Source organism: Stenella coeruleoalba, assembly GCF_951394435.1.
Source record: "Stenella coeruleoalba genome assembly, chromosome: 10".
Taxonomy (NCBI): domain Eukaryota; kingdom Metazoa; phylum Chordata; class Mammalia; order Artiodactyla; family Delphinidae; genus Stenella; species Stenella coeruleoalba.
In genome coordinates, this window is record NC_137156.1 from 39,977,608 (window position 1) to 39,989,709 (window position 12,102).

Below are 12,102 nucleotides of genomic sequence, written 5' to 3' on the forward strand. Positions count from 1 at the left end.
ATGCCGCTGCAGGACGACACCCTCCGAGAGGTGTGGGCCTCAGACAGGTCTGGAAAGCCCTCACCTCATCCTACCTGAACCCTGGTGGGGGGGCCAGATGGAGGGTTTGGGGAGGGGCAGGAAAAGGGGAGGGAGACAGACTGATTCCTTTGCTACCCTCAGCGGGCATGAGGAGGAAGGCCAGAGCCCGGAGGTCCCGCAGCGCACCAAGCAGGTATGTCACCCCTGCTTGGAGAAGAGACAGAAAGAGCCCCCCACGCAGCGTAGGGGGTCTGAGAGTGGGGAGGGTCCCCTTCAGCAGCCTCTGGGGCTTGTTGCTTCCCTGGAGGTTTTTGTTTTGTTTTGTTTTTGCACGAAGGGGGTGTTTGGGGGTGTTTGGGGGTATGGGGTGTCCAGGAGAGGAACTTGGGCTTTGGGGCATTGGAGGGGGCCGTGGTACACGGGAGGGGGTCATTCTTCCTCACCCCAAGAAGGGGTGCAGTTCCCCTCCCAATAATCTGCAGTTATTTCTGGCGGCTCAAGGGATTAGAGAGTGATAGGCAGCCCTCAGAGCCCCCCTTTCCTTCCCCTCCCTCCTCTTGACCCCCACTCTGCAGCGACAGAAGTTGAGGAAGAAGAAGACAGAAGCCCCAGAGTCCCCCTGCCCCACGGGATCCAAGCCCCGGAGACCTGGAGGCATGCGGAAGGCTGGGCCCCGGGGCGCCCCCCCGGGTGAGGGTCACGGGAGGGAACGACCGCAGGCGAGGGTGTCCTTGAGTCTGGGAACCCCCCCTGGGAGCAGGGGCGTGGGAGGGGGGAGTAACTGGAGGGGGAAGCGGCGGAGCGGACTTGGGGTTGAGCTGGGGGTTAGGAGTGTAGGGATGATGAAAGCTGAGAGAGGGATGTCCAAGGTGGAAACAGAGCCCCAGGGAGACCCCAGGGTGAGGAGCCCGAGGGGGAGTGGGCGCCGTTGGAGGTCCCGCCTGACCTGCGCATCTCGGCTCAGCGGGACGGAGGAGGAGCCCGCGGGAGGAGCCCTCGCGGGAGCCCGCCGAGGCCCGGGAGCTGCAGACTGTCTACGCCAAGTTCCTCAGGGACCCCGAGGCCAAGAAGCGCGACCCCCGGGAGACCTTCCTGGTAGCCCGCGCCCCAGACGCGGAGGACGGTGAGAGAGCACCAGAAGGAAGGGGGCGTCTGGAGAGGAGGAGGGAAGGGGCTGGACAGGAACAGCAGATGGAGAGAGGCAGACAACGCGGAAAAACCGCGTCCACGTCCCTGGCTTCGTCTTTGAGCCAGGAAAACCTTTATTCTCGTGTTCTTGTCCCATCGTCGGGAGGGGGAAACCGAGGCACATTGAGGTTAAGAGTTTTGCCTTAAACTGCAGCTTCCCTGGTGATCCGCTGGGTAAGACTCCACCCTCCCAATGTAGGGGGCCCAGGTTCCATCCCTGGTCGGGGAAATAGATCCCACATGCATGCCGCAACTAAAGACCCCCGCATGCCACAAGGAAGATCCTGCGTGCTGCAGCTAAGACCCGGCACAGCCAACAAAAATTAAAAATAAATAAATATTTAAAAAAACAAACAAACAAACAAAAACCCTGCAGCTAGGGGCCGGAGGTAGCTCAGACGGGTCTGGCTAGAAGTTAGAAATAGCAACAGACCAGGACAGGGAGAAGCAGTGCAGGTGACTTTTAGAAGGCGCAGAGAAGGGGAAACTGAAAGACCCCAGGAGAGTGTGTGAGGAGCTGAGGGTACCAGAGAGAGAGGAAGGACGAGCAGAGAACGGCGTTTTCCCAGAACAGGATTGCCAAGCCCCCAGCATCCCCCAACTCCAGCTCTCTCTCCTGACTTGTAGACCTTGGAAGACTCTGGAGTCACCCCCTTCTTTGAGGAAGGTGCCGAAACTCCTTTCTTCCTCCTGTTTCTGTTCCAGAAGGGGAGCCTCCTACCCCCAGCTCCTTCACCGCCTCCCAGCAATCTGGAAGGACTGGGCTCCCCACATAATGGGGCCCACCCCAGCCCCTGTTATGAGCAGTTTTTACCTGCAGGGGAGGAGGAGGAGGAAGAGGACGAGGAGGAGGAGGAAGAGGACAAGGAGGAGAAGGAAAAGAAAGAGAAAATCCGTCTGCCTCCCAAGAAGCCCCCCAAAGAGAAGGCTTCTGCAAACATCAAGGAAAGGAAGGCCAAAGCCCAGGGTCCAAAGGGTGGGTGTTGAGGGTCCAGAGGGGGTAAAGACACACAAAACTAGCCCTACCCCTGAGGGGCCTGGTGTCTCATGGATACGCAGGAGTTGAGACATCAAAAAGCTCCCCAGATGGGCTTCCCTGGTGGGGCAGTGGTTGAGAGTCCGCCTGCCGATGCAGGGGACACGGGTTCGTGCCCCGGTCCGGGAAGATCCCACATGCCGTGGAGCGGCTGGACCCGTGAGCCATGGTCGCTGAGCCTGCGCGTCTGGAGCCTGTGCTCCGCAACGGGAGAGGCCACAACAGTGAGAGGCCCGTGTACCGCAAAAAAAAAAAAAGCTCCCCAGTGCCTGGACCCAAGAGTTTTTCCCTTTGGTGGTTTCTTCCCTCCGATGGTCCTTAAATCAATATGTGTTCCCTCCACCATCCCCCCAGCCCCCTGCCCAGGGTGCTCTGTGAGCCAGGAAGGGCAGAGGATTTTAGTTTTCTTTGTGATTTTTTTTTTAACTCAAGATGAATTATTTTTACAATTTTTACAGAAGTATCAAAGTGATTATAGTAAAAAATCAATCAGTGAATAAATGCTGTGATAGCTCCCTGGCTGGGGCACCTTGCCCCATGGGTACTGGGGTCTGGTCTACATGTGGACATGTAGCTAGGACCTTGGGCCTCTTGGAGGGGCGGGGAGGACTGTCTGTAGCACTGACCACAGGAGGTTTTCTGGAGGAGACGGGGTGGGAGCTGGGATTCAGAGGCTCGGTTAGGAGGCCTGGCATTCATCCATTCATTCATTCATTAACTACTTATTAAACTCCTGGTGTTCATCCAGTCCTTTTTGGACTCAGGGTTAAAAACAAGACAAGCAGAAGGTGCTCTGGGCCTCCCTGGGGACTGAAGGAACAATGAGTGGATCGGAAGGTGGCTCTTCTTTGTCTAACTCCCACCCTCCATTTCCAGAGGACCTGGGAAGCCCTGTCCCCCCACTGAAACCTCTGCGGATTAAGAAGAAGGAGGCATCAGCAGGGGAAGGGACCAAGATGAGAAAGATGAAGAAGAAAGGTGAGCCTGGTCTGTGGAGGAACAAGGGACTCTGGGTGAGGCGGGGGGTGTGACCTCTTCACATCCACACACACAGGGTCTGGGGAGGCCGACAAGGACAGCTCAGGGAGCCCGACCAGAGTGAGGAAGAAGACACCGGCAGCCATGTTTCTGGTTGGGGGCGATGACCCTGGGGAAAAAGCTCTGAAGAAGAAAGGTAGGTGGCAGTGGCCTCTGGTGTCAGGACATCCAGAGGCAGTCGTGGGTGTGGAAGGAGGGATGCAGAATAGGGTGAGGAGTAGGGGTTCTAAAGTCAAAGACTTGGTATATGTATGGATTATTCGCTTTGCTGTATAGCAGAAACTGACACAGCAGTGTAAAGCAACTGTACTCCAATAAATAATAATAATAAAGTCAGAAGACTGGGGGCATCTTGACCCCCACTTTAATAGCTGTGTGGCCTCAGGCAGTGTCTTAGCTTTTCTGAGGCTATTACTTTCTTTTCTTTTCTTTTTTTAATTTAGTTATTTTATTTATTTATTATTTTGGGCTGCATTGGGTCTTCGTTGCTGCGCGCGGGCTTCTCGTTGCAGTAGCTTCTCTTGTTGCGGAGCATGGGCTCTAGGCACGCAGGCTTCAGTAGTTGTGGCTCGTGGGCTCTAGAGCGCAGGCTCAGTAGTTGTGGTGCATGGGCTTGGCTGCTCTGCGGCATGTGGGATCTTCCCGGACCGGGGCTCGAACCCGTGTCCCCTGCATTGGCAGGCGGATTCTTAACCACTGCGCCACCAGGGAAGCCCTATTACTTTCTGATAATAGTGAAAGGGGGTTGTTCTCTTGTGGTTGTGGGAGGGGTCCAAGTGAGGCGTGGGTGTTGGACGTACCTTGCAAAACAAGATGGGTTCTGCCAGGGTAAGGGGTTAACAGACTTGCTCCCCTACAATGCTCAGGCACTCCCAAAGATTCAGAAGAGGAGAAGGAGGAGGAGGAGGAAGAGGTGGCAGCTGTGGTGACCAAGAACAGCAATCAGAAGGGCAAAGCAAAAGGAAAAGGCAAAAAGGTTGGAGCCCAGACGGGAGAGGGTGAGGTCCCTCCAGGGAGCAGTGGCAGGGGCCTGGGCTTGGGGGACCTGAGTGTGGGACCTCGTGGGCTGGGACCATGGAGTCATTTGGGGTTAGAATCTTAGCTGCCTCTCTGGTGACAGGATATGAGGACAAAGGGAACCAGGTTTGTGAGAACAGAAGAGGCAGTTGTGGGGTCACCAGGCTGGGACTGGCCACCCAGGGGCCTTATGTCACCCACTCTGAGCCCTCCCCCCTGCAGCCTAACTATCAGACACAGCCGGAGATGCTCTCATGGCCCCCACATGAGAGCCACGCATTTTCTGTACCAGGGAGGTGGAGCCCAGGCAGACAGACATATGCATGCACATCCCTGGGCACACTGACTGACTGAAAGCCAGCTGTAGTTGAGCTATTACTTATTTTTTTTGTGGTACGCGGGCCTCTCACTGTTGTGGCCTCTCCCATTGCGGAGCACAGGCTCCGGACGCGCAGGCTCACGGGCCTAGCCGCTCCGCGGCATGTGGGATCTTCCCGGACCGGGGCATGAACCCGTGTCCCCTGCATCGGCAGGCGGACTCTCAACCACTGCACCACCAGGGAAGCCCTATGACGTTTTTTAAATTGGGGTATGGTTGCTTTACAATGTTGTGTTAGTTTCTGCTATACAGCAAAGTGCATCAGCTATATGCATAATATATCCCTTCTTTTTTGGATTTCCTTCCCATTTAGGTCACCACAGAGCATTATGTAGAGTTCCCTGTGCTATACAGCAGGTTTTCATTAGTTATCTATTTTATACATATTAGTGCATATACGTCAATCCCAATCTCCCAATTCTTCCCACCTCCCCACCCATCCACCCCATACTTGAGTTTTTAAAATAGTTCCACTCTGCTGCTCTGAGATACTGCTCAGAGTGCTTTCTGCTCTCCCACCCAGGCCCTCCCAACCTTCCAGCAACCAAAGGGTTAACACTGGCCATCAGAGGCCTCCAGGATGTCTTCCAGTCCTACCAGTGTCCACTCTGACGGTGCAGTCTCCATGGGCAGAACACGTTGTTAAATATTTCCAATACAGCCCCCACTCACAAACAGGACTCAGGTACCAACATGCACAGGCAGGAGTAAGCGGGAGAGAGAGGTCGAACTGGAAAGAGAAAGTGATGAAAGTCTTCGAGAAACAGGTTTCCATGAGTGGAGAGATCATCCTGAGGGCAGGGCCTGGGGGTATCTTAGTTTGTGGGTTTATTCCTTTGTACAGGGGTGGTCAGGTCTTGGGGGACTGATTCACATTAGCCAAGATCACCAGAAACTGATATATAACTGAAAGGCCAGCTTATTGTCTTCCAGAAAGAATATAACTGCAGTACAGCCTTTAATATAGTAGGCCAAAATCCACCTCTGTAGAAATGTTTGAATGAGTCTGGCTTTCCCAACATCACGTTCCAAACATAGTCTTGGATTTCCCAAGTTTCTTCTAGAGCAGCCTAGAGCGAAGAAGAGATGCCACTTACCTGGAGGCTAAGGGCCTGCTCCCTAACACCAGCCTCACTTCACACACAGTGCAAACCTGCCCTCAGCAAAAATGGGCAACCTCAGCACATCAGGGCTTCTTAGTGACTCCCAGACAGCATTTATACCTGAAATGCACACACCCAGGTGGCAGTCCCTTGTCTCCCCAGCTGGGAAACTTGGGGTTAGAGTCTTGGTTCCCCCTCTTGTGAGGGACAGAACATGATAGCAAAAGGCACTAGGTTTGTAAGAACAGAAGGGGCAATGGTAGGGTGGTCACTAGGCCACCCTAGGGCCTAATGCAACCACATAGTTATTAAAAGTTTTTCAAAGAGCAAAATGAACTTATTTATTCATTCATTGTATTGACTATGTATTGCTATATAACAACCACCCGAAAACTTAAAAATGACAATTCATTTTCTTAATTTCTGTGAGTCAGAAATCTAGGAGTGGCTTAGCAGGGGTAGTTGGGACTCAGGGTCTCCTGTGAGGTTGCAGTCGAGATGTCAACTGGGGCTGTGGTCATTCTTAAAGTTTGACTGGAAATGGAGGATCCACTTCTAAAATGGTTCACTGTCATGACTGTTGGCTGGAGGTCTCTCCAGAGGCTGCTTGACTCTCCTTAAGACATGGCAGCCAACTTGCCCCAGAGCCCAAGAGTGGCCCAAGAGATACAGCAAGGCAGAAGCTGTAATATCTTTTATGACCTAGCCTTAGAAGTGACCGTCCATCACTTCTGCCATATCCTATTGGTCACAAAGACCAACGCTGATACAGTGTGGGAAGGGTCTACACACGGGCACAAATACCAGGAGGTGGGGAGCATCGGGGGCCATGTTGGAGGTTGGCTGCTACATTCATTGAGTATTTACCGCCTGCTATAATTATAGTGGTAGCTGACACTTCTATAACGCCATGTGTTTAGAACACAGCAATCCACACCTTCAGCCTCACCTCAGTTCACCCCCTGAGAGCATCTGTATGATGGAAGGTCTTTCTAAAGGCTCTGGGTTTAACAGCATTCAAAGCCCAGCTTCACCTCTTACTATGTGAACTTGGACAAGTTATTTAAGCTCTCTGAGCCTCAGCTTCTTCACCTGTATAATGGAACAACTACCTCAGTAGCTACTGATAAGAGGAATGAGTTAATATTTGGAAAGTGCTTAGAATAATTCCTGGCACATTGGTAGACTTTCTATGAGTGTCTGTTAAATATATAAACTAAGTTCTGTCCCAGGTATCCACCCCAACCCTACATACTTCTCAGATGAAAAAACTGAGTCACAGTGTGGTTAAAACTTAACAACCATGACAGACAGTGGTGGAACCAGGATTTGAACCCAGGCTGTCTGGCTCCAAAGCCTGGGCTCATAACCACAAGCTAAACAAAATAGTAATAAAGCACAAAGCTCCCCAGAGCCTCCTAACACGGCCTGGTGAGCTGCTGGGGGAGGGGCCGGCTGCACTCTAACAGCCTCCGTTCTCTCCCCAAACAGAAAACGGTGAGTTGTCCTGCCTGCCCTGCCTGCATCCCGGCACTGGGGACCTGCTGAGGGCCGGGAAGCTAGTGCTCTGGGGCTGATGCACCCTCTGCCCCCACCCAGAAGGAGGAGAGGGCCCCATCCCCACCCGTGGAAGTGGACGAACCCCAGGAGTTCGTGCTTCGGCCTGCCCCCCAGGGCCAGACGGTCCGCTGCCGGCTGACCCGGGACAAGAAGGGCATGGACCGGGGCCTGTATCCCTCCTACTTCCTGCACCTGGACACAGAGAAGAAGGTGGGTTGGAGAGAGGTGGCAGCCAGTGGGACGGAGAGTGGAGGGGCCAGGACCCAGACTGAGGAAGAGTCTAGAGCCAAAGTGCAGTGGGGCGAGGGCTGCGGGGCAAATGGGCCTTCTCTTTCCCCGGGTGCACCTCCTTCCTCCAGTGCACCTCCTTCCTCCAGTGCACCTCCTTCCTCCAGCGCATCTCTGTGACCCCTCTCCCCAGGTGTTCCTCCTGGCTGGCAGGAAACGGAAACGGAGCAAGACAGCCAATTACCTCATCTCCAGTGACCCCACCAATCTGTCCCGAGGAGGGGAGAATTTCATCGGGAAGCTGAGGTGGGGCTGGGAAGCTCAGTGGCCAGTCACCTCTGTCCCCTTGTGCCTGCCAGAGTGCCCACCACATCGGACACTGTGGAATTGTCCCCTGGCCCAGGGCTTCTCACACTTTGACAGGCATAGATCACTTGGGGGTCTTGTTAAAATGGTTCAGTGGGCGGAGTTCCCTGGTGGCTTAGTAGTTAGGATTCTGGGCTTTCACTGCCGTGGCCCAGGTTCAATCCCTGGTCTGTGGAACTGAGATCCTGCCCCCCCCACCCCCCCAAAAAAAGGTTCAGTGGGTCTGGGCAAGGAGTGAGGTTCTGCATTTCTAAGAAGCACCCAGGTGATGCCCACACTGCTGGTCCAGAGACCTCACTTGGAGTAGGACATAAGGTCCACGGGACAGGGATTATGCCTGTCTTGTTCATGGTTGAATTCCTAGCACGTGGCACATAGTAGCTACTCAATAAATATTTACCAACTGAACGGACGAATAAATATTCAGCACCTACGCTGTGCTATGTCTCTCCATATAGCTCATTCAATCCTCACCACAAATCTGAGAGGTGAAGGGAAAGTGAACCCCCAAGTCAAGCCTTATTTCTTTAATTTATTTATTTAACAAACACTTATGTAAGGCCTACCTATGTGTTAGGTGTATTTCTAAGTAACTTCCAAATATTAATCCATTCAATCCTCTTATCAACCAAATGGGGTAAATACTGTTATCATGCCCATTTTACAGATGGGGAAGTTGAGACTAAGAGTTTAAGTAACTTGCCTGGGGTCATACAGCTAGCAAGAGACGGAGCTGAGATTTGAAAGCTTCCCAGTCTCCTTCTAGATCCAGCTTTTAAAAAGACTTCATGGCGGAAGCCAGGGGCATTGCTCCGGTCCTAATACACACCCATGCTTGAGTTAGGAAGCTCTCAAAGCTTGGCTGTGAGGGTCTGGGAGGAGGGGTGTGGACCTTCCTCAGCCCCGCCCCCAGCTCCACCCTGCTTGCAGGTCCAACCTCCTGGGGAACCGCTTTACCGTCTTTGACAATGGACAAAACCCGCACCGCGGAGGCAGCACGGATGTGGGGAGCCTTCGGCAGGAGCTGGCGGCTGTGATCTATGTGAGAGTCCCACCTGTCCCCCGCGGCAGGCAGGCCCCTCCTCTCGCCGGGGCCGGCCTAACGCGCATCTCCCTCCCAGGAAACCAACGTGCTGGGCTTCCGAGGTCCCCGGCGCATGACGGTCATCATTCCCGGCATGAATTCGGACAAGGAGAGGGTCCCCATTCGGCCCCGCAATGTGAGCCCCTTACCTCCCTGAAGCCCCTCCCAGACGGTCCTGCTCCGTACTGACCTGCTTGTAACCCACTCCTGGGAAGCTGGGGGGCGGGGGGGGGGGGGCTCGGCCTGCCCAGTACCCAAACCCCTGAGCACACCCATCACCTGGTCACAAATCACCCTGTCACCCCATCACCCTGTCACAAATTCATTCTGGCAACTTGTGGAATTAATTCAATTCAGGGGTTTTTCACTGAATTCACCGAAACAAGCACAATAGGGGTTGTTTTGTTTTGCTTTGTTTTTTTCAGTTTACATCAAATCACTCATTCATATATTCATTCAACACACATACATTGAGTGCCAAGTATTAGTCTAGGCAACTGGAGACATCAGTGGACAAAACAAAGATCTGCACTCATGAAGCTGGCATTCTAGTGGAGGAAGGCAGACAGTAGACAATAATTGTGATAGATAAGTAAATTGTGTAGTATGTTAGAAGGTGATAAGTACTGTGGGGAAAAAAGAAAAAGTCGAACAAGGGAAAGGAGATGAGGGGGGTGTGTGTGTGTGTAGGTTTCAATTTAAATACAGTGGTCAGAGTGAGCCTCACTGAGAAGATGAAATTTGAAGGAGATGAGGAGCAAGCCTGCAAATATCTGGGAAAAGAACATTCAGGCAGGGGGAGGAGACAGTGCAAAGGCCCTGAGGCAGGAGTGCCTGGTGGGTTGGAGAAGCAGGTCAGAGAGGTGACAGTGAGGGGCAGATGAGTCTGTATAACTGGTTTTTACTCAGAGAAACAGGAAGCTATATCAGGGTTTTGAGGAAAGGAGTGATATGATTGACATATTTTAAAAAGCAAAGGCTGTTTGTTTTGTGTGTGTGTGTGTGAGGGGTAGGGTAAGATGGAGAGATGGCCTGGAGAGAGGTGGCCTCCTTCAGTGTGTCAGTCCCACGCTCTGCTCCTTAGCACTGCAAGTTGGGTGAGCCCAGGATTTCAGAGACCGATGACTGGCATGGACACTCACAGTGATGTCACTTTACTCATTTGCAATGAAAAAGAATACTCCCATCAGCTGATCACACATCCCTCCCTGCCGGAAAGACACTGTAATCAGAGGCCTGGCCAACCCATGGGGCACAAGCCCTGGGAGGCTCCGGTCTTTAAGAGCTTGTGGGTTCCACAGTTGCTCCTTCCGTCCTGGAATAAACATATAAATCCTCCAGAGGCAGTGCCTCCCACGTGTGTTTGGGCTTGGTAAGAACTACCCAGTGCTGCTTTGTGTATCTCTTCATCATCTTACAGTTCATTCATTCCACAATCATTTATTAAAGCCAGGCACTGAAGATCCAAAATCAACACAAGAGTTACCATCAAAACAATATCTGATATTTATTGAGCATTTACTCTGTGCCAGCAACTGATCTAAATAACACTTCATGCACTATTAATCATTTAATCTTCACAAAACCCTGTTGTGAGGGAAACTGAGGCACAGAGCCATTAGTCAAATACTGTGCATGCTGTTAGGGTATCTAATTCTGTCCATAACAGTGCAGTGGGAGAAATGGTTAAGAGCAAGGTGTTATGGAAGCTCAGAGCTGACATCTAAATCAGACATGGGGTCAGGAAGGCTTCTTGGAGGATACGATCTTGAGCGGACTCATTCTAAGTCATGAACATGAACAGGTGACAAAGAAACTAAGGAAAGAAATATCTCAAGAGCACCATCACACAGATACTGCTCCTTCCTTCCAGAAACTCTTCCAGGACATTTTATTTTAACTACTCTTTACCTATACATCTCTCCAAGCTCAACTGTGAGCTTCTTGTAAGTCCTAGAATAGCTGGTTCATCCTTGTAATCGGTGCCAGCATATATGGCCGTTCCTAAGACCCCCTTGGGCACCAATGGCATCGAGCACCTCCTGTGTGCCACATGCTACTTTCCACTTTCCAACCCTCCACTTTGTCATTCCACAGCAAAGCCCATTCTCACAGATACACACCCTGCCCGTACGGACGCCACAGAGACCGCACATGCGCTCAAGGATACCCTGCATGGACGTTGACACCCAGGCTGCACACACACAAGGGCATGCACACGTCCCCAGCCACCCCTCCACCACCAGTCCTGAGATATCTCAGCCACCCCTAACTGTCCTCTCCCTAATACTGCCCCACCCGTGGCACCCCAGGCCAGCGACGGGCTGCTGGTGCGCTGGCAGAACAAGACACTGGAGAGCCTCATCGAGCTACACAACAAGCCCCCCGTCTGGAATGATGACAGTGGCTCCTACACCCTCAACTTCCAAGGCCGAGTCACCCAGGCTTCGGTCAAGAACTTCCAGATTGTCCACGCCGATGACCGTGAGTATCTGAGGACCCAAGCCAGGCTGTTCCCCACCACCTCCAAGACCTCAACCCTTACTCAAGTCTTTCCCCCACCCCCCATCTCTCTCTCCCTCTCCCTCTCTCTATATAACACACACACACACACACACACACACACACACACACACACACACAGAGGAGTGGAGCTGTCCTTTATCTCTGAAGCCAGAACATTCAGGAAGGTCACTCTCTCCTGTGGGGGCATTGACATTGTGCTCCCAGGAGCCTCATATATTCCAAGCAGGTGTCTTGGGGCTCACTGTTCCAGGCCGTCTTTCTAGCACTGACTAGAGCCTGGGGTAGATATTGGGGTATTCTGGGTAAGACTGTGTTGAAGGGACAGTTACGCTGCTGGAGCTTAAAAAACACTGATAGGGAGTTCCCTGGCGGTCCAGTGGTTGGGACTCAGCACTTCCACTGCCGGGGCCCTGGGTTCAATCCCTAGTCAGGGAATTAAGACCCCGCAAGCTGATAGTGCAAGCCACGTGACGCGTCCAAATAATAATAATAATAATAAATACAAATTTAAAAATAAAAAAGACTGATAGACCAACCCCCATGTGGCCAAGAAGGA

At 52.5% G+C, this 12,102-nt stretch overlaps 1 protein-coding gene across 1 annotated transcript in view; it reads left to right on the forward strand.

The window, feature by feature from the left end:
* The window catches only part of TULP1 (TUB like protein 1), a gene marked incomplete at its 5' end in the record, with an annotated part of 13,961 nt that continues 1,859 nt past the window's right edge, over positions 1-12,102 (forward strand). The window contains 13 exons of the mRNA XM_079934470.1: positions 1-47; positions 163-214; positions 597-675; positions 986-1,144; positions 2,030-2,185; positions 3,122-3,223; positions 3,300-3,419; positions 4,150-4,259; positions 7,382-7,552; positions 7,764-7,876; positions 8,867-8,978; positions 9,058-9,156; positions 11,333-11,504. Of these exons, the coding sequence (XP_079790596.1) occupies positions 1-47; positions 163-214; positions 597-675; positions 986-1,144; positions 2,030-2,185; positions 3,122-3,223; positions 3,300-3,419; positions 4,150-4,259; positions 7,382-7,552; positions 7,764-7,876; positions 8,867-8,978; positions 9,058-9,156; positions 11,333-11,504 (1,492 nt within the window). The remainder of the gene's footprint in view (positions 48-162; positions 215-596; positions 676-985; positions 1,145-2,029; positions 2,186-3,121; positions 3,224-3,299; positions 3,420-4,149; positions 4,260-7,381; positions 7,553-7,763; positions 7,877-8,866; positions 8,979-9,057; positions 9,157-11,332; positions 11,505-12,102) is intronic.